This window comes from Natrix helvetica (assembly GCF_964273705.1).
Source record: "Natrix helvetica genome assembly, chromosome: 1".
NCBI classification, from domain to species: domain Eukaryota; kingdom Metazoa; phylum Chordata; class Lepidosauria; order Squamata; family Natricidae; genus Natrix; species Natrix helvetica.
Window position 1 is genome coordinate 208,269,834 of NC_138548.1, and position 20,421 is coordinate 208,290,254.

Here is a 20,421-nt window from a genome sequence, read left to right on the forward strand (position 1 = left end):
TTACTTCTGAAAACCGCCAGACCACCCCTGGAATGGCACGGTCTAAAGGAGATTGGCTAATCCAGAGGAGAAGCAGAATGTTCCATTCCCAACTAGAAGAACTTGGCACATCCCTGCTCGTAACCCATCTTTCCACTTTTATCATTCAGGAAGCATTAATGAAGTGTTTAAAGAAATGTTATTAAAATAAGCAATTCATGTTACGGCCTTTTTTTTTAAAGCTCTGCACTGCAGGATGGAAAACCTGTGGCCCTCCTGATTGTTAATGAACACCACATGTTCCCCATGCTCAGTCATTATGATGATGAAGCTTTGCTCAGTTTATATCAGATGAAATGATGGATTTAATTTGAGGGATAGGGAAGCCAGGGGAATAGAAGAGGTGATCCTGGATTCCTACTTGTTCAGGGTCTCTGAATTTCTCAACTCTCTTCTCTCCCCCACTCCCCACTTTCTCTTTCTCTTTCTCTCTCTCTCCTGCCAGATCTAAACTCGCCAGCTGGACAAGGCTATTGTCAAAGTGGTTTCAGTGCTGAATTCACAAAGGTCAGTTTTCTTCCTTCTTGAGTGTGGGGCAATGTAAGGACAACGCACATTGGGTTTGGACATTTAAGGGGGAAATCTCCAACACGTTAAGGTAGAGATGGTTAAATAAGAATTTTGTGGATTTTTTTTTTAAAAAACGCCTTTCTCTCTGCAGGCAGGACGGGTTCTTCTTGGTGGCCCTGGAAGCTACTTCTGGCAAGGTCAGTTGGCAGCTACATCTACCCACAATTGCACGACATAGGTTGTTTTATCTCTTTCACCTTCAACCCAGGTTACAGTGGGAAATGGTACTGTGAGGAATTTTAATTGGGCATGAAGGAAGAGAAAAGGCAGCAGAAGTAGAGACTAGGGAGATCTGTATATTTTAAAAAATACTGGAAATTTGAGGTAACACTGAGAATGATGTTTGTATGCCCGGAGAGAGGTGAATGTTGCCATGTTGTCAAAGTGGCTGTCTGTGCCATAGGGGAATCTGTTTTTGCAAAGCTTGCAGAGCTGATCTAATGGAAATGCAGGTAGTCCTCGACTTACAACCACAACTGAGCCCAAAATTTACGCTGCTAAGCAAGACCGTTGTTGGGCGAGCTTTACCCCACCATTTTACTATTTTTCTTGCCGCAGTTGTTAAGTGAATCGCAACAGTTGTTAAGTTAGAGACGTGGTTAGTAAGGGAATCTGGCTTCCCCATTGACTACGCTGGTCAGAAAGTCGCGAAAGGCGATCACATGACCCTGGGACACTGCAATGGTCATAAATATGAGTCAGTTGCCAAGCATCTGAATTTTCATCACATAGCAACAGTCGTAAGTGCGAAAAACGTTTATGAATCACTTTTTTTCAGTGTCGTTGTAACTTCAAACAATCCCTAAATGAACTGATGTAAATCTAGGACTACCTGTCTATTTTCCTTTGCTTCCATGCGTCCTTTTCCTCTGTCCCCATTCCCCTCTGTATGGTGTCTGAGAACATCACAGAAAGGGCCCTCACATAAAATGATTTTGATTCAGAACTCTTATATCAATTTGACATAGAGAAAAGGAGGCCTCCATGGGATAGAGTAGAATCCCTTTTAAAGGGCTAGGAATGGACTGGATTCTTTCCAAAGCATATTTCCCTCTGTTTTTGTTACTTGAAATACATTGTGTTTTAAGTATTCATTATCCAACAATGTTTATTTGCCTGATCAGATAAATCTTATTATTCTTTGTCCTATTTTCAAGCCTTCTCATCCATGGGGTTTGGAATTCCTTTCTTTAGTTTGAACAGGAAAGCGGCGGCTAAGATTCACAAACAGCATTATTTGAAATATGTATTTTGTTTGCAAGCTCCGTGTGACTTGTTTGATAACCATAAGCACCAGCTGCCTCACATATCTGAACATTGTCTCCGACAATCTTTCTGTGACATCTCTCAAATGTCATGTTGTTATTTCTTGCCTATCTCACCCCCCAAGAAACATATGACACCTTCCTCTCTCACTTATTTCTCCATAGCAATTCTGTGAAATAACTTGAGCTGCAAGACATTAATAGTTTTCCTTCTCTTAAGAAATTTCCAGCGTAAGTGGGGATTTGAACCTCCGTCTTTCTGATCTTAATCCAAGGCGCTAATTGTTGCACCCGGCTTGCCCTTTAGGCCAAGTGTTCTCAGCAACTCAAGAGGCCATTGAAGAATCCTATGACCCGGAGTATTTAATCGTTGTGGTTAGAGAAGAGCTCAAGACACATCAGGCTCACATCAAAGCAGATGACAGTTACCTAGGTGAGTTCGACAGAGAAGACAGATGATGGGAAAGCAGCATTGATGATGATGTATTCCCCCTGGCAGCTACCTGCTTTTGTTAATTTTGTGTAGCATGGATAGGAATCCTAGGTTATAGAGCTAGATTCACAGGATTGATTTTTCTCAGATGTTTGACTCATTTATTTATTTGTATCCTTATCCTTATCATTTTATTATTGTTGTTGTTGTTGTTGTTATCATCATCATCATCATCAATCATCGCACACTCAGCCAGATGTTCAGACTGGGTTTGGCATTTTTGCCTACCTTTCAAGTCCTTACCAAGGCCCTGGGATAGGCAGATCTGGATGTTTGAGTGTGTTATAGATATTGTCACATGATGGAAGCTGTTCCGAGTAAAGCCATCTGCAATTGACCCATGGCGAATTTGTCAATGCCAATGGTGTTCAAGTGATGCTCTAGTTCTTTTGGGATTGCGCCAAAGGTGCCTATTATTATTGATACTACCCTTTGCTGGCCTTTGCCACAGTTGTTTTATTTCTATTTGTATGTAGGTTTTTGTATTTTGTTATCTTCTCCAGTTCTTTCTCTTCTCTTCTGCTGTCTCCAGGCACTGCCACAGCCATTATTATCATTATCATTATTATTGTTGTTGTTAAATAATTCAAGATGATTTTATTTCCTAATATTCCTTCCTTCTCCTACTTTTTTCACAATAACCCTCTGAAGTGAATTGGGCTGAGAAAGAAGGACTGGCCCAAGGTCACCAGTGGGCTTTCATGCCTAAGGTGGAACTAGAATTCACTGTCTCCTGATTTTTAGCCTGGTGCCTTAACCACTAGACCAAACTGGCTGTCATCCTCAGATCTGTTTATACCAGGATTAAGCTGCTTGACTCCCAAAAGTCGGATCCTTAAAGCATCCTGCCTTATTGTCCCTGAGCTCAACACATGCACATACAATTCGACTGCCTTCCCCAAATTGAAAATTCCAGCTCTCTCCCCAACAGAAAACTCAGGCGGGAGGCTCAATTAATCCCTTCTGAACGGGTCTTTTGCTTGGTTCTTCAAGCCGGTAGAACATAAATGGAACCAGTGCCGAGCCCCTGAGGTGCTCTTTACACAAAAGGCCAGGCTGCATGAAAGCACTGGGTACAGTTCGTACTAGGCAGAGAGGGTGAAAGAGTTCTTGGCTTGCCTGATTCTCCTAGGCTAGAGCTCAGACACTTTACACACTCTTAAGTTCAGAGAGTAAAGTTAGTTAATGCGTTGCAAATCAAGCCCACGGGTTTGTAAGGTGACTCGGAGGTCACTGCAAACCACAACCAGACAATATGACCTGTGGTTCTTTATTTCTGAGGGGAAGTGTTGCCTCTGATGTGTGTCACTCCCTAATAGCAAAGTTCATAAATAACTCGCCACAGTTGTCCTAGAACAATATTTTTCAGTCTTGGCAACTTGGAGATGTGTGAACTTCTAACTCACAAAATTCCCTAACCAAAAAGGGAAGCATAACTGGCTGGGGAATTCTAGGAGTTATAAACCACGCCTCTTCAAGTTCTTCAAGGCTGAAAAAGACTATTCTAGAATATTTTAAATACTACGGACTTCTTTTGTTTCTGATTGGCTGTCTTTTCAGGGTAACAAACCAATGAGGGTTCACACTGGAATTGAAATGAGCTCTATTCTATGAAGGAGGGACGCAGTGGCTCAGTGGCTAAAATGTTAAGCTTGCCGATCAGAAGGTTGGCAGGTCAGCAGTTCGAATCCCTAGTGCCGCGTAATGGAGTGAGCTCCCGCTACTTGTCCCAACTTCTGCCAACTTAGCAGTTCGAAAGCACATTAAAAATGCAAGTAGAAAAACAGAGACCACTTTGTTGGTTCCGCGTGCTTATGGCATTTAGTCATGCCAGCCACATGACCACGGAGACATATTTGGACAGCACTGCCTCTTCAGCTTAGAAGCAGGAGATGAGCACTGCCCCCTAGAGTCAGGAACAGCTAGCACGCATGTGCGAGGGAACCTTTACCTATTCTATGAGTTGATCTTTCTTTGATGCCAAATGCAAACATTTTTTCACCTAGTGATTGTTTTTTTGTTCTCTACAAATGATGACATGCTGATCCTTAGGGAAAGCACAAGGACTGACCATTCTGAACTCAACTGAGATGAGGCTTCTTAGGTGATATTGAGTATGGGTTGCATTTCTGGCTAAACCAGGATTAAGTTGCATTCCTGGCTAAAGCAGGCTAAACCACCATTATTTTGTGATTTAGGATACTCTATTGTTCTGCAATAGTGGTCTTGGTAGCTCCAATGGTCTTGGTAGCTATTAGTGACAAATTGTTTGTCATCCATTACATTATTCCTTGTGTTTTGTTCCTAGGCTATTCTGTGGCTGTTGGTGAATTCAGCGGCGATGCAACTGAAGGTACTACGAGGCTTGTGGGAGGATTATCACATTCATTGTTGTGGGAGATAGCACACGTATGCTTTTTGGGGGAATAAAAAGCTGGGACTGTATATACATCAATAATACAGAATTTATATTGCCTTCCGAATGAAATGCTTACTAAATTTGCCAATTAACCCTTTTATAAAAGTAAAATATTTTCAGATTGTCTACATAATTCAATTGTTGTTGGCTGCTTTGTTTTGATCACCAAAAATGGAGGCTTCATGTACTTAAGAGAGCAAATGTTACGATAAATAACATAGATTACCTTCTCCTCCATGAGGAGTAGAAACTTACTTTATGTTACAGGGTAGTCTTCAACGTATGACCATAATTGAGCCTGGCAATTACGGCCATAAGTCGTGATGGTCGTAAACGGGTCGGCATGTGACTATGCCTGATTTTATAACCTTTTTGAGATGGTTGTTAAGTGAACGCAGCAACCGTAAATCGCATGCTGTGGTTGTTAAGCGAATGCCGGGTTGTTAAATGAACTCTTTGTTTGCTAAGAGTCGGTTTGCTAAGAGTTGCCGAAAACCAGAAGTAAATACCAGGTTCTGGCAGAAACATCATAAATTGCAGTCACATCAGTGGTGGGATTCACATTTTTTTACTACCTGTTCTGTGCTTGTGGCGTGGGTTGGTGGGCGTGGCAGGGGAAGGATACTGTTAAAATCTCCATTGAGTGGAGAAGATTACTGCAGAATCCCCTCTCAATCAGCTGGGACTCGGGAGGCAGAGAATATATACTTTCTGGTTCTCCGAACTACTCAAAATTTCCGCTACCGGTTCTCCAGAACTGATCAGAACCTGCTGAATACCACCTCTGATCACATATCTGTGGAATGCTCGTACGCTTTTAAGTGTGGGCTGGTAGCTAAGCGCCCCAAATCCTGTCACGTGACTACAGTAAGTGGGGGCGGCCATCGGAACTTCAGAACTGAGTCATAACTAGATTTGAGGAGGGGATCTGTCGTAACTTTGAATGGTTGCTAAGCACAAGAACCCATGCTGTAATGCCATATTCTATATCTTGTATCACTTTGCTTCTTGCAGATTTCGTGGCTGGTGTTCCCAAAGGAAATCTCACCTATGGATACGTAAGAGCCATATCCTTGTCATTTCTATTCTTTTTTCCCCCTCACTGTTCTCAAACTATCTGTAACATCACCCAGCCACCCTTACTAGAGCTGCTAGCTTTGGTCCTATAATTCCATTGAAAGCTACTTGGAGGGGGCCATGGACTGGTGCAGCATTTTGGCTGCTCTTGCATATTGCTGAGAATGCACCTAAGCGTAAGGTTTTCTCCAGGTGTGATTTAATGCCAGCCTTCTCCCAAATCACTATGTGTCTTTAAGTCTTGAAAACCACTTCCTATCTTCGGTTCTATTCAGTCAAAGCATTCATTTAACGTCCCCTGCTATCCAAAGTATCCGCCAAGGAAGCACAATAAGGGCTTTTGAACGCCTGAGCCATAAACGGGGAATTCCCTCCTTCCCAAAAATTGGCCCCAAGCCAGATTGAAGCAGTGTCCCTTTCTCTCCAGAAGTATATTATTTCTATACTGCTTAGAAGCTGAGTTTTTAAAGTTGTAAATGCATCATTCAAATCTTAATGTGGGCCCTTTTTGGGAACTTTCTGTAATAGCACTCTTTTCTTCAAAAGTATAAGCGCCTGATCATCCAGGATTCAGTAGCTTTGCCAAAAAAAAAAAAGGCAACTATTCACTTTCCTAATACTTGAGTAGTGTTATTTTAACAGGGGTTGTAAGGTAAGGGCAGATTTTCTCATAGAAACATCAACCCTTTCCATGACCCCTAGTCACCAGTTGTACTGTGTCCAGATATGATAAAAGCTAAGTGAATTAACCTGGTCATCCGCGAAACAAGATATTGCCTTGTGGCTCTGTGGGGTCGGTTTCTCCTTCCCATCTTCAATCTCCGAGGTGGGGAGTGGGAGGAGTCACTGATGAGTATTAACACGGCCCATTTGCCCGGAGACTGAGGTAAATCTGAGGACACTCCCTCTGCTCCTCCTTCTGACTCCCCAGATTAACCTCAGTCTTTGGCCCAGAAGGAGATAATTTTCCTGGCTCTCCATTGGTACGAGACTTTTCTCAGCGTTTGATTTTTCTTGAACTCCTTTCACCTCCCTTAGAGGCGCCCGTCTTACCGTCATTAGCACAAGCTTGCTAGCTGCGTGGCTGAGGGCTTAAACCACTGGGCAGTGGTGGCGGGAGGGAATCTCCAAGACGCACACCCTGGGCATTGCTACACACGGTCCACAGATCAGCGGACATGATCGCGTAACCGGAAAGGAGGCGGCTCAGTCGGAGCCAGAACAGAAACTTGGGCCGCGTGGTCGGCGGTCACCATTTTGGAAGTGTGGGCGCAGGCGTGGAGAGCAGGGATTGGTGCTCTGATACCAAAGGCCACAGGTGCTCGCAGCCACCGCCAGTACCCAGGAGGGTAACTGTACTCCACCGGTCATCTGGGGAGGGCACCAGCTATTCGGCGGTGGGCCAGTCTTCTTGCGGGCCGCAGATTGACGGCACAGTTGAGGAGCACAAGGATTCGAAGGAGCACCGAATCCACGCAGCAGCTACAGACCGGTAGGAACAGAAGGAGAGGTAGAGAGAGGCTACGAACCATGAGTAAGGGCACGATGGTGGATTCCACAAGGAGTGGGGGAGTGGTGCTTCTCGGTTCTCCTAGGGGTTCAGACCCTGGTGAGGGACCCTCCCGGGGAGCCAACCCAGGCACAAGGGGGAGACCCACCCATAGGAATTGCACCTCCAAGTCCTCTAGGAAGGAGGGTTCCAAGCAGGAGGTTCGTATCACCAGGGCGGCTGGAAGGCAGATCAGGGAGGAGGGTCCTGCAGGGAGTACTACACGCTCGGGAGACTCAGACCCAATGATCCCTCCCATGGACCTCTAGCTTTGGTATGTCCCGTCAGTGACTCCTCCCACCGCCACCTCGGAGACTGTCAGTTGGTCCTACCTGAACTGCATGTCTCGAGGGTGGTGTGGGAGCAGTCACTTCCCGCCCATCAGGCGCACCCTGTGCCAGGGCCTGAGTTGGGTTAGTTACAGGTCAGTCAGGGACTTCGGAGGGAGTTGGGTGGTCTCTGTCCCTTCCTTCCCAGGTTCTACTTCGACTGGACCATCGGTTAGTCTGGAGAGTCAGAAGAAGGAGCAGAGGGAGTGTCCTCAGATTTACCTCAGTCTTCGGGCAAATGGGCCGTGTTAATACCCATCAGTGACTGCTCTCACGTCCCCCTCGAGATATGCAGTTCAAGTAAGACCAACTGACATTTCATGGGACTGCTTGTTTGTTGTGGATCCCCGTGGCTGCTATAGCAACCGATGTATTTCTAAGGAGGAGGGAAATGTTGAGGCCCCAAAATAAAGAAATATGATTTTCCTAAGGCACTTTGATTATGGATGAACACAGACCCATGATGTGGAAGTCATGTTGGGTTCTTTCTTTTACTGCCTTCAACTTGTGACCTTGGCTTCCTCTCCTCCTCCTCTCCTGACCCTCCCTTCTCCCAAATACTGTAACTTCGTTGTTTGTTCAAGTAGCACATTTGACAGGAACCTCAGCTACCAAATCCTGGATGACAGAGCGCTTGTATTAACCGCTTCTTCTTCTGGAGGGTTTCACAACCCAGATGTTCTACGTCTGTGGTTTTGTGACCTAGAAGTGACACTTTAAAAAAAAAAGTCAGAATTGATCTCTAAATTCAAACAAAGAATGCTTACCTCAAGACTATCATCTCTCAATTTCCTCTCCTAATACTCCAGTTGGGGAAAAGACAAAAAAATAGGCAAAAAATTTTAATATGAGAAGAACCGGCAGTGACCCAGCTGGCCACACCTCTGAACCAGTTCCCTGGTTGCTGCAGTCACCACCACCATCTTGTTTTTGAGTTTTGCGCATGCGCAGAACAATTTCTATTAAACTGCATGTCCGCATAGCACTCGTCCAGCCTGCGCATTTAGTGCGCGCACACACAGCGCGCACGAAGTACACCGACAAGCAAACCAGCACTAACGCGGGCTACAACTCACCCCTGAAAGAGGGATATGTTATGGTCATTTGAATGAAATACAAGTATTCCTCAACCAACGACCACAATTGAGCCCAAAATTTGCTAAATGAGACGGCTATTAAGTGAATTTTGTTCCATTTTACAACTTTTCTTGCCATAAGCGTAAGACTGAAGTTCTTAAGCTTAGTAACATGGTCATTAAGTGAGTCTGGCTTCCCCATTGATTTGCTTGTCAGAAGGTCACAAAAGGTGATGCCGGGATATTGCAATCGTCATAAATATGAGTCAGTTGCCAAGCATCTGAATTTTGATTGCGTGACCCTGGGGATGTTGCAGTCATCATAAGTGTGAAAAGCAGCCAGAAGTCACTCTTGTCAGTGCCCTTGTAACTTCAAATGGTCACTAAACAAACTGTTGCAAGTCGAGGACTACCTGTATGTCTCTTTTTAAAGCTACAACTGTAGCTTGGTGTCCAGATGTGCTTCTAGATAAGATTGCTCTCAGCTGGACCAACCGAGATGGAAAATATTGTGACTGTTTCACCTCCTTAATTCATTTTTGCAGGGGGGGGAAAGAAGCTAGAAGAAGCAATGAGAAAATGGCATCTGTGTCAAGAGGAATCATTGAGATTCCCCTTCACAAAGCTAAAAGTGTCTGATAAATTTATGTGGAGAGATAATGTTTGATGTTACATCTATTTTTCCTCTCTCTCTCTCTCTCTTTTTTTTGCCCCACCAGGTAACAATTCTAAATGGAAGTGACATTCGACCGTTATACAACTTTTCTGGAGAACAGGTGAAGAGATCCATTTGTTACACCGAAGTGATTTGGGCCCAGCTATTGAAAAAGCCTCTTAAAATCAGAATAATTTGCTCTCCCTTACAGGATTATATGGTCTACTACTCCTAGCACACCATGGTGAACTGCTAACTGAGGCTTATTGATAGTCCTTGACTTAGGGCGGCAATTGGGATCAGAATTTATGTCGCTAAACGATGCAATTGTAAAGCGCAACTGCCCTGTTTAGCAACAGCAAACTCTGCAGTCCCAAGTCGTTAACTGAATCCCACAATCGTTAGGTAAGGGACCTTCCTGACAGCTTCCCATAACAAAAGTCACTGGGGAACCTGACAGGATGCTGCAAGTCCCAAGCCTGCAGGCAGAGAAGTGGCTGCTGCCAGATAAGGGAGGGAACAAGGCTGCCGGGGAATGTATGGGGGAGGGTCCGGAGGGTGTGGGAGAGGTGCCATAGGGGTAGGGAAGGATGCGTGGGGGATGTTAGGGAGATGCACAGGGATGTGGTGTGGATCAGGGAGTGTGTGTGGGATGGGGCACAGGTTGAGAGGGTACCTGTGGAGATTCTCAGCCATCCAGGTCATGGTTCTCCCAAAGGTGCTTTCTCAAGAGGCAACTGGACTTTCTTTGAAGACATTTTGCTTCTCATTCAAGAAACTTCTTCAGCTCTGAAGAAGCTTCTTGAATGAGAAGCAAAACGTCTTCAAAAAAAAAACCCAAGAAAGTGCAGTTGCCTTTGAAAACAAAGCACCTTTGGGAAAGGCGGAGCAGTGTGTATGGGTGAGCAAGTGGCTGGCATAATGCAAACCCAGAGGGACTGGGAGAAGGTGCGCAGGTCAAGGAAACTTATCCCTGTGACTTGCAATTCCTACAGGCTTTCCTTTGACTTACTGGGGAAGCCAGCAGGCAAGGATGCAACTGGCATTCATGTGAGCATGGAGCACTTGGCAGTTGGTTGTCGGTGTGAATGGGTGGGCATGCATCGTGATCATGTGATTGGGGGGTATGCTGGGACAGCTGGAACTCCCAGGTTCATAACTACCATTCATTCAGTGCCATTGTAACCTAGAGCAGTTGCTGAATGATTTGGTTAGGAGAGAAAGACACACAGGTGAGATAAACTTCCCTTGTGGAGCACATGTATCCCTCCTTACTTTCTCCACTACTTCAGGTTGGTAGCAAAACTACAAAAAAAAAGTATGTTTGGATGGTGAATTCTGTTTTCCAAAACTCCAAGCTTCCATTTCAATGTCACAAGTGTCTTATTTATTTATATTTATTAAAATTGTATATGAAATAAAAGACAAAACTAAGGAAAGGGAAGGGAAGGAAGGAAGGAAGGAGGGAAGGAAGGAAAGAAAGAAAGAAAGAAAGAAAGAAAGAAAGAAAGAAAGAAAGAAAGAGAGATGTAATTGGTTTGTTACCTCAAGCAGCTATAAGAGGGAGCCAGGATGGCTGTTAGCTCTCTCTCTGTTTTGTTAGAAGCTGGTTGGTGTATTTTGAGGTATTGTGGTTTGCAACTGTTAGCTATATTTTGTGTGATGGACAGAGAATATTGATAACTGACTGACTGAACCATGTATGATGTACTGTAAACTGAATATTTCTATATTTCTACATAGTAAACTACTATATATTTATACTATTCAGTGTCTCTGTAGGCTGGTTTGTGCGTGTTATTCCATATCACTCTCATTACGCTTCTCTGCATACTCGCTCTTCTAACGGGGAGCTTAATTACTTAACAATAATGACCTCCAACCTTCTCTATAACCATATTGCTTGCATCTTTCAATTTATATTGTTTTATTTGTTTAATAGTACAATTTGATAGCTTATTAGTAACCTTGACTATAACTAAATGTTGTATCTTTTCATTCTTGATGAAAGTATTTTATTCTCCTTATGTACACTGAGAGCATATGCACCAAAAGCAAATTCCTTGTGTATCCAATCAATTTGGCCAGTAAAGAATTCTATTTTGTTCTATGCTATGCTACGCTATGTTTTGCTATTCTACAAATAATTACAATCTTCCCCCTTTCAGCCTCTCATTTAGTCCACATCTTTCTTTAATCCATAAACCTATAAATCATTGTATCTTTTTTTTTCTTCTTTCAGTAAAAAGTTCACACAAGGTTTCCAGACTTTTAGAAAAGCTTTTTCTTTCTCCATTTCAGCAAATTCTGACATTTTCACAAATTGTTCCGCTGCTAGGAGGAATTTCATTGTTCTTCCATCATTGTCGCAAGCTCCTAGCCCTTATGTCAGTGAAAATATACTCAAAACACAGGGCCTGTTCATATATCAGGAACTGGAAGTAGGGCTGACCAACTTTTACAATAATTGGGGAATGCCCATATAACCCCAACTTCTATGGCACAGTTCCAACTTTTAACGCATCTAGTATAAGAGTATGAGAAATGGATTTTACACTTTTTCCTGGTGCAGGTTTTGAAGTACTTTCTGCAGGATTTTAACCTTTTTCCTTGCCTTTATTTATTTCTTTGTTTATATTCCTCTTACTTATCTCAGATTTACTGTACCATTGGTTACTGACAACTCTTGGCCGTAATTCACTGTAAAACCTCAGAGGCCTGTACGTCCCAAGAGGGCGAAGGTACTTCCAGCTAAAATGAATTTTGAGTGTAGTACATTAAGGCAACTGAATAGTTTGAGTAGTGGAAGCTGAGCAGAAGTGAGGAAACTGTGGCCTTCATAACTCCCATCATTGGTCACTATTGGCCATGTTGGCTAGAGCTGTTGGGAATTGCAATTTGACATCACTTGGGAGAGCACAGTTGTCTTTATCCTTGTCTTGTAAAGCCTAGCAACTAGCCTTTTGGAGAATATTTGTTCCTATCTTTCATTGTGGAAGTGGGCGAATGCTGCAGTAAGGGCAGGTATGAGGAAGTTGTAGGAGCGTGTCAGGGAAACAGACAGCTCCAGTCTTCTGTGATCTCAAAATGTCTGTACTATCCTAACATTTCTTGATCCCTGTCACTTGTCTCAACAGATGGCTGCCTATTTTGGGTATGCTGTGGCTGCCATGGATATCAACGGTGACGGGTGAGTATTGGGGAGGGGCTGCTTAGTCAACAGTAAGCTTACGGTGAAGTGGAAGCAGCTCTTCCCAGCTCCTGAGGAAATTAGATGTGATAATAGATTTAAGTTTGGGTAAGGTTTTGATGCACACCAGTGGTGGGTTCCTACCGGCTCAGACCAGTTCGGCCAAATAGGTAGGGGTTTGGCGGCCTGGGGCGCTGGAACCAGCAGCAACTCAGGCCTGCCATGCCCCCGAACTGGTTCTCTGGGTGGGGCCTATGGCGCCGGCATTTTGTTTTTCACTTCTGAGCATGCGCAGAACTATTTGTATTGCACTGTGCACCCACAAGCTAACTGGTAGTAGTGCCTGTCAGAACCCACCCCTGATGCACGCCATAAGGAAATTGTCTGGAAAGTGAAATGTCCATCTGCAGAGAAGACTGAATCATAGAGAGGAGCAGTCAGGGCATGATGGAGAAGAGACTCTGGTGGATCCCATGTTGGCTGAGGATTCTGGAAGAGCTGAGAAAAAAAACTAATCTAGATCCCGTTTCCCTCCCTATTTCGCCCAACTCTGCAATGTTCTCTGGATCTCAGCCATCTGTGTGATTTATCTCCCTGAGCTTAGCGTTGATTGCTTCATTTCTCCCCTCTCTCCTGCCACGCAGGCTCAATGACTTGCTGATCGGTGCCCCCTTGTTTATGGAAAAAACGGAAGATGGCCGTGTTCAGGAGGTGGGCAGGGTCTATATCTACCTGCAGAAGACATACGGCATGGAGCCCGGTGCCTCGGCTGTGCTGACCGGTCACCAAGAGTTTGGCCGCTTTGGCAGCGCTATAGCCTCATTGGGAGACCTCAACCAGGATGGCTACAATGGTATGAAAGTCGGATCGGAGGGGCATGGCATGGGGAAAGGAACAGGAGTTTCTCCAGATTTGAGTTGCCTCCTTGACCAAGATGAATGTACGTTTGTTTGTTTTCACACTGTATGTATGTTTTCACACAGAGAAAGGAGAAGGGAATATCCAGCAGTTTATTTGTAAACAGAAGATTTCCATTACTAGGGTTCTGATTTGTTACTAAATGCTTTCCTTTCCCCCGGGTTCATGGAGCAACTCATTAATTCTCACCTTATCTTATTCCACAATCAAACAAGAAACTGATGCAAGATCTATGTTCCAGTTAAAGGGATACTCATAATTGAGACGGAGACATGTTATTGGACATTTTCCAAACAACTCATAATTGAGACGGAGGCATGTTATTTTGATGTAGGATAGGAGATGGGAATCTTGGGATTTTCCATCATCCTTGACCATTGGTCCTATTTCCAGTGGCTAATGGGTGTTGGAAACCCAACATTATCCAGAGAGTTATAGGTTCCTCTCCCCTGATGTACGCCTTAAAAATGAAAGCCCATTTCAGTCATAGTCCCACCGAGTCAAAAGTTATCTGCATGCTTTTCCTGTTCTGACTATGCTGGCTCATTGGAAGGAGGCAGCTGAGAGCTAATTTATCTGGCAACTTTGCTTTATTTGCACGGAGGATGACTAAATCCATCGCGTTCAATGCAGAGACACAACAAAACTATCTAATCTCTGGCAGAGACATCTGGAGAAAGGCAGGCTTAACTGCCAGGAGATACAGCAAGCAACTTTCTCTGCGGACATTTTCAAAACGGACTGTAGCTTGTGTCTCGCAGATAAAAAATTCCCAGATGTTATTCTTTGCCTTTCCTGCCTAAAGGAATCTTAAATAGCAGGATATCCACCTGAAATTTTGCCAGTTGGAAAAGCCATTGTGGCTAGAGGGAGCAATGGTTTGATTTGGATGGAACCATCTATTTATGTTTTATTGGAGGGGGGGAGGGATAACCCTAGCGATAAGAACATATTGTTTGCAGGCAAAAAATTCTAAATTAAGTCCCTGGTATCTTGCTGGCCAAAGTCTGAGAATGTAATCTCAATGCCAGTCAGAAGATGTTGAGAAAAAATCTAGGCTTCTAGTTGGATTTTTGGAAGCTTTAATTCCTTTCATTCATCACATGGATGCCCTCTAGCTACACATTCTATTAAAGGTAAAGGTTCCCCTTGCACATATGTGCTAGTTGTTCCCAACTCTAGGGGGTGGTGCTCATCTCTGTTTCAAACGTAAAAGCCAACACTGTCCGAAGACATCTCTGTGGTCATGTGGCCGGCAGGACTAAGTGCTGAAGGTGCACGGAACGCTGTTACCTTCCCACCAAAGGTGGTTCCTATTTTTCTACTTGCATTTTTATATGCTAGGTTGGCAGAAGCTGGGACAAGTAACGGGAGCTCACTCCTTTACGCAGTGCTAGGGATTCAAACTGCCGACCTTTCTGATCGACAAGCTCAACGTCTTAGCCACTGAGCCACCGCATTCTATTGCCAGCAAAAAAAAAAAAAAGATTTCAGAGTCATGGCCAACTTTCAAAGGAGGAACTTGGATAACCTTGATTGTTGGGCTGATGAGGACATCTAGCAGAATCTAGCAGAATCTATCATTTTTCAAGCCAGTATCTTGTCAAATTGTACTTCCAGAAATTCTCTGTCCTTGGTTCCCCTGCTACAGGTAATTGGGCTCTAGGTGTGAAAAAGTGGCACTTTGTAGAGTTCCGTTCTCCTCAGTTTCTTAATTGCAATTCTTTCTGCAGCCTCTCTGTAATTCTGTTGTATCAATCTGATGGTACAGTTGAGGCCTAGACCGCACTTAGTCTGAGTAGTGGTAGATTTAAAGTGGTACAAAAGGAGCATGGGTAGGAATCATCGAAGCTCGGAAGGTCACTGGGCTGGATGAGTTACATGCAGGCCACGCCCTCCCCAGCCCCATGGAGGCAAAAAAAACGTTGCGATATGTCACATGACATCAACGCACCGCAGCGAATTTGGCAGCCATGATCTAAATCAGAGGTGGCAAATTTGATTTCATTGAGGGCTGCATCAGGGTTGCGTTTGGCCTCAGGGGGAGGGACAAGGGGGTATGGCCAGCTGGACATCACGTGTTGGGGTCGCCTAAGCTGCCAGCGAAAATGGGCGTCTGAGCTCCGTTTTCGGCTGCGATGGCCTCCTGCCCTTCCGAGCTCTGTTTTCACTGGCAGAGACACCGTGGGCCGGTCATTTGCTGTTTCCTTGGCAGCCCTGTGGGCCAGATCTAAGCACCCTGCAGGCAGGATACGGTCCACAGGCCTTGAGTTTGACACCCCTGATCCAAGTAGAAAGAGGGGACTGAAGACTAACCACCCTGACCATAGTACAGGTAGGTTGTCCTTGACTTGCAACAGCTTGTTTAGTGTCCGTTCAAAGTTACAACAGCAGTGATAAAAGGGGCCTATGACAATTTCTCACACTTACAATCATTGCAGCATCCCCATGGTCACATGACCAAAATTCAGATGCTTGGCAACTGGTTCGTATTTATGACGGGTGCAGTGTCCCCGGGATCACTTTTGCAACCTTCTGACAAGCAAAGTCAACGCCGGCCAAAGTCTTTAAAGGACTGTGTTACTGACTTAAATATAGTGAGTTGCTTAACAAGCGTGGCGAGACAGGTCGTAAAATGGGGCAAAATTCACTCAACAGCTGTCTCGCTTAGCAACGGAAATTTGGGGCTCAATTGTGGTCGTAAGTCGAGGACTACCTGAATGCCTATTCAACATAACATGGATTCATTATCCTTTTAACAGCCCTGCTTTACATAATGGCTGCTGGAGCATAAAGAGGAGGCTTCTCCTCCCACTCCTTCATGTATTTTTTTTTGTTTCTCATACATACTTTCACAAATATACATCCTCATAAATATTGTTAGCATTATGTGTTATCTTTTAACATTTATAATTCGATTCTTCCCCTAAAAATTTAATAGTATAATCGAGATTGCTTTCCTGCCATCCCGTACATCCATCTTGCTTTACAACAACCCTACTTCTTCTTCCCTCTCCTTTTCTCCTACCCTCCCTTCTTCTCTACTTTCTTCTTTCTTCCTCTCCTTCTTTTCTTCTCCTCCTTCATGTTGATGGGGCAGCTCTTTTTAATGGAACCCTCAGCCTCTCTGTGACAGTAGAGGGAGTTGCTCCGTGTTCCACTGCTGCCACCTGCTGTTAGAACTTTATAATACAGCTCCCATCAGATTTCTTTTTTTCGAAACAACCAAAACAACAACAACCCATCACACCCTCAATTAAGCCAAAGAAAATGCACAGCCTACCTAGGTGCTTTGGATGGCGGAACACAACAGGTAGCCAGATGGGGACTAGGGCCAACCATGGCCACTATGGGCTATTCTCCAGAAGCCTTCTGCTATTGTCGAAGGAATGAAAGCAGCAAAACATGCATAGAAAAGGGCAGTGGGTTACATCCTGACAGTGTGGGGCTACTTTTCTCCCCTCTTGTCTTCACTCTGTGGATCAGAGGTGTCAAAATCGCAGCCCCGTGGGCCGGATGCGTCACATGCTGGCCCCGCCCCTGCTCGGTTTAGCAAAGGCGAAAAAAGTCCCCGTATGTTCACCTGATGACGACGTGAGTTTGACACCCATGCTGTGATTGCTGATGATTGCCACTCCAGTCTACTGCTTAGAGCAGCAGTGGGGAACCATGGCCCTTTTGTGAGTTGTGGACTTCAATTCCCAGAATTCCTGAGCCAGGCATGCTGGCTCTGGAATTGTGGGAGTTGTAGTCCACAAGTCATTTATTTATTTATTTATTTATTTATTTACTGAGCGCTTATAGACCGCCCCCTCTCCCGAAAGGGACTCGGGGCGGTGTACAGTCCATATCAGAAATACATCATATAAATAACTATAAAATTAAGCAATTAAAATTATTAAATAGAAATAGATACGAAGGAGGATAAAAAGGTTTAACAGAACTGTACAGCTGAGTAAATAGTTTAAAACCCCTACAAATATCCCATAAAATTAAATTTAAAAAACAATTCCCTTAAAATGCCAGTTAAGAAATATGTTTGCCAGGAGGTAGCAGTTATGATTATGCCAGGCCAGCCAATCGGAACAGGTGTGTCTTCAATTTTTGGCAGAAGGAGCGGAAGTCGGTGGTGGTTCTAATGTCGGGGGGGAGGTCATTCCAGAGGGTTGGGCCCATCACAGAGAAGGCCCTACTCCTTGGCGCCGCCCGTTGGCATTGCCTGGTGGACGGCACTAGGAGAAGTCCCTCCCTGTGAGAGCGAATTGGTCGCAGGGATGTGTGTGGAGAGATGCGATCCCGCAGGTAGCTAGGTCCTGTGCCATGGAGCGCTTTAAAGATGGTAATCAGAACCTTGAAACGCACCCGAAAAACCACAGGCAGCCAGTGCAGCTCGCGCAGGAGTGGTGTTACGTGGGAGTACCTAGTACTCCCCATGACAGCCCGCGCGGCTGCGTTCTGGACTAGCTGCAGTCTTCGGGCGCGTCCCAAGGGAAGCCCCATGTGGAGAGCCATAAAAGAGCCATGGTTCCCCACTGCTGCTCTAAGCAGTAGACTGGAGTGGTGGCAATCAGCAGCATCCACAGCGTGAAGACAAGATCCTTCTTGCAAAGTGGCCCTGATGGTCCCATGCCACTCTCTCAATTGATTGCTGTGGCCGGCCACTCTATTGGCTCTAATATGTATTGTTCTAAGACACGGGTGTCAAATCCAAAAAGCTGTCATATTGCTATCATGGGATGTTTCGTGACTTTTTTCCATTCGTGGGGTTGGGGTGGCCGTGGCCTGTGTGTGACTCATCCGGCCTGTGGGCTGCCAGTTTGACACCCCTATTCTAAGAGAATCGTTTGAGGGCACATGATGAGGTAGCTTTGGCATCAGCCTATATACCGTATTTTTGGAGTATAAGACGCACCTTTTTCCCTCCCAAAAAAAAAGGCTGAAAATCTGGGTGCGTCTTATACACTGAATACAACATTTGTTGCCTCCTGAAACCCCGCCCCCTTTGCAGAAATGGCCGTGCAGAGCAGTGGTGAGTTACGACCGGTATGCCCCAGTACAGGTGTACCGGTGCCTGCTGGGAGCACCGGGTACTGTTCCGGTACGGTGCTCCGGAGGGCCCACCCGTCCGCGCTCCTTATCAGTATTTGAGCTCTTCAAGGCTTCCGCGCACAGAGCATACGGTGCCTGCGCAACACTCCGCCAAGCAGCTGGAGTGTCGTGGAGACATCGCAGAGCGTCATGGGTCCGTTTTTATGAAAAACGGGCCGTTTTTTGCTTGTTTTTGCTCCCCCCAAGCCCCAAGGAGCACTCTACAAGCCTCCTAAAGGCTATGCGTGCCCTTTTTTTGGCAAAAAAACCCCAGGCTTTTTGGGGAGGTCTGCAGAGTGCAAAACCTTTTTTTTTTATTTGCCTCTTCAAAATCTTGGTGCGTCTTATACTCCAGTGCATCTTGTACTCTGAAAAATATGGTAGATAGGTGTTAGGAGGCCCCAGGGCCAATTTGGACTGTGTTGCCGATTCTCTCAAAATAGGGTGGGGGATAAGGAGACTTCCCCTGTAAGGCACAGAACAAGAACAATTTGTATTGTTTACTTCGGTTGCCTTAGCAGCAGGTCCCCCGGGGCCTCTACCAATTAAAGATTGCACCTCTCCTGTGTGAGTCTGAGGAAGCAATCAGTCTCATCTTGAAGCTGTTCTGACAAGATTCCCTGGCACTTCTGGGCCCAATCAGGAAAAGGGGGTGGAAGTTGAGAAATGTTTTCTTTTGAGGAACTAATGAGGACCTGATCTCCTGAGATCTGATCTTTCAGGCAACAGCCCAATATAGTCTAAGGAAGATTAGTTCAAACGTAGGATGGAATGAACTCCTGTACCCTGGCACTGCTCCATTGTACCATTTTGGCCCCCTGAGAATGTATATAAGCTGATGCAGTTCAGTTTTGCTCTGATTGAAATATAAGCAGATGAAAAGTTCCAAAGTGATTTGTCTACTGTCTACCTGCCGATGCAAGTCGTGGTGTAGTTTCAAGGCAATCTTTCAAGAGATCATCTGGAAGTCTCACTTCATGTTTCCATAACAGGATTTTACCATATATGTTGGCTAGCCTACATTTCATTTTATCCTATATGTATGTTTGTATATATGTATGTCTGTCTGTCTGTATGTATATATACATACACACACACACACACACACACACACACATAATCTTGCCTTTTGTTCCCTGCATTAACCCCACAAACAATGCTGCTGACACAGGCGTTTGTTCCCACAGATGTGGCCATCGGAGTGCCATTTGGCGGCACTGCAAAGCAAGGAGTGGTCTATGTGTATAATGGCCAACAGAACGGGCTGCACCCCAAGCCGTTTCAAGTCTTGCAAGGCTACTGGTCACCTGGTCAAGTCCCAGACTTCTATGGGTTTGCTTTGCGTGGGGCCAAAGACCTGGATGGAAACGGTTACCCAGGTGAGGATGACCTGTGAAGAAGTTACAGAACCACACCTGAACTTGCGAGAGTGCGTATTTGGCAGGTCTGAGGCTGCAGATATGATGCTTGTCATCTGGTGAGCTCTTGTACAGGAGCATTAAATATGTGGGGTGACATAGCTGCTTTAATAAAACCCCATACTTCCATTGTAACATGTAACAAAAAAAAGCACAGTATGAAATACTCCTGTTCACTCTTCAGTAACTATGTCGTCCTCTTAACAAATTCCACTTCCCTTCTCATCTAGAGGTCTATTTTTCCCCCTCCAGTTGTTGCACCAGTATGTTGGAATGAATGTGGGAGGTGTTGAGGGTGGGAGCAGCTGCACGGGGAACAGTCATATAAAAGAGGT

The 20,421-nt window shown here is 44.9% G+C and overlaps 1 protein-coding gene across 1 annotated transcript in view; it reads left to right on the forward strand.

The window, feature by feature from the left end:
- Window positions 1-20,421, forward strand: part of ITGA5 (integrin subunit alpha 5) — a 95,554-nt gene that overhangs the window by 44,483 nt on the left and 30,650 nt on the right. Inside the window, exons 5-13 of the mRNA XM_081931866.1 lie at window positions 485-546; window positions 701-746; window positions 2,182-2,307; window positions 4,676-4,720; window positions 5,801-5,844; window positions 9,537-9,593; window positions 12,610-12,662; window positions 13,307-13,515; window positions 19,856-20,047. Of these exons, the coding sequence (XP_081787992.1) occupies window positions 485-546; window positions 701-746; window positions 2,182-2,307; window positions 4,676-4,720; window positions 5,801-5,844; window positions 9,537-9,593; window positions 12,610-12,662; window positions 13,307-13,515; window positions 19,856-20,047 (834 nt within the window). The remainder of the gene's footprint in view (window positions 1-484; window positions 547-700; window positions 747-2,181; window positions 2,308-4,675; window positions 4,721-5,800; window positions 5,845-9,536; window positions 9,594-12,609; window positions 12,663-13,306; window positions 13,516-19,855; window positions 20,048-20,421) is intronic.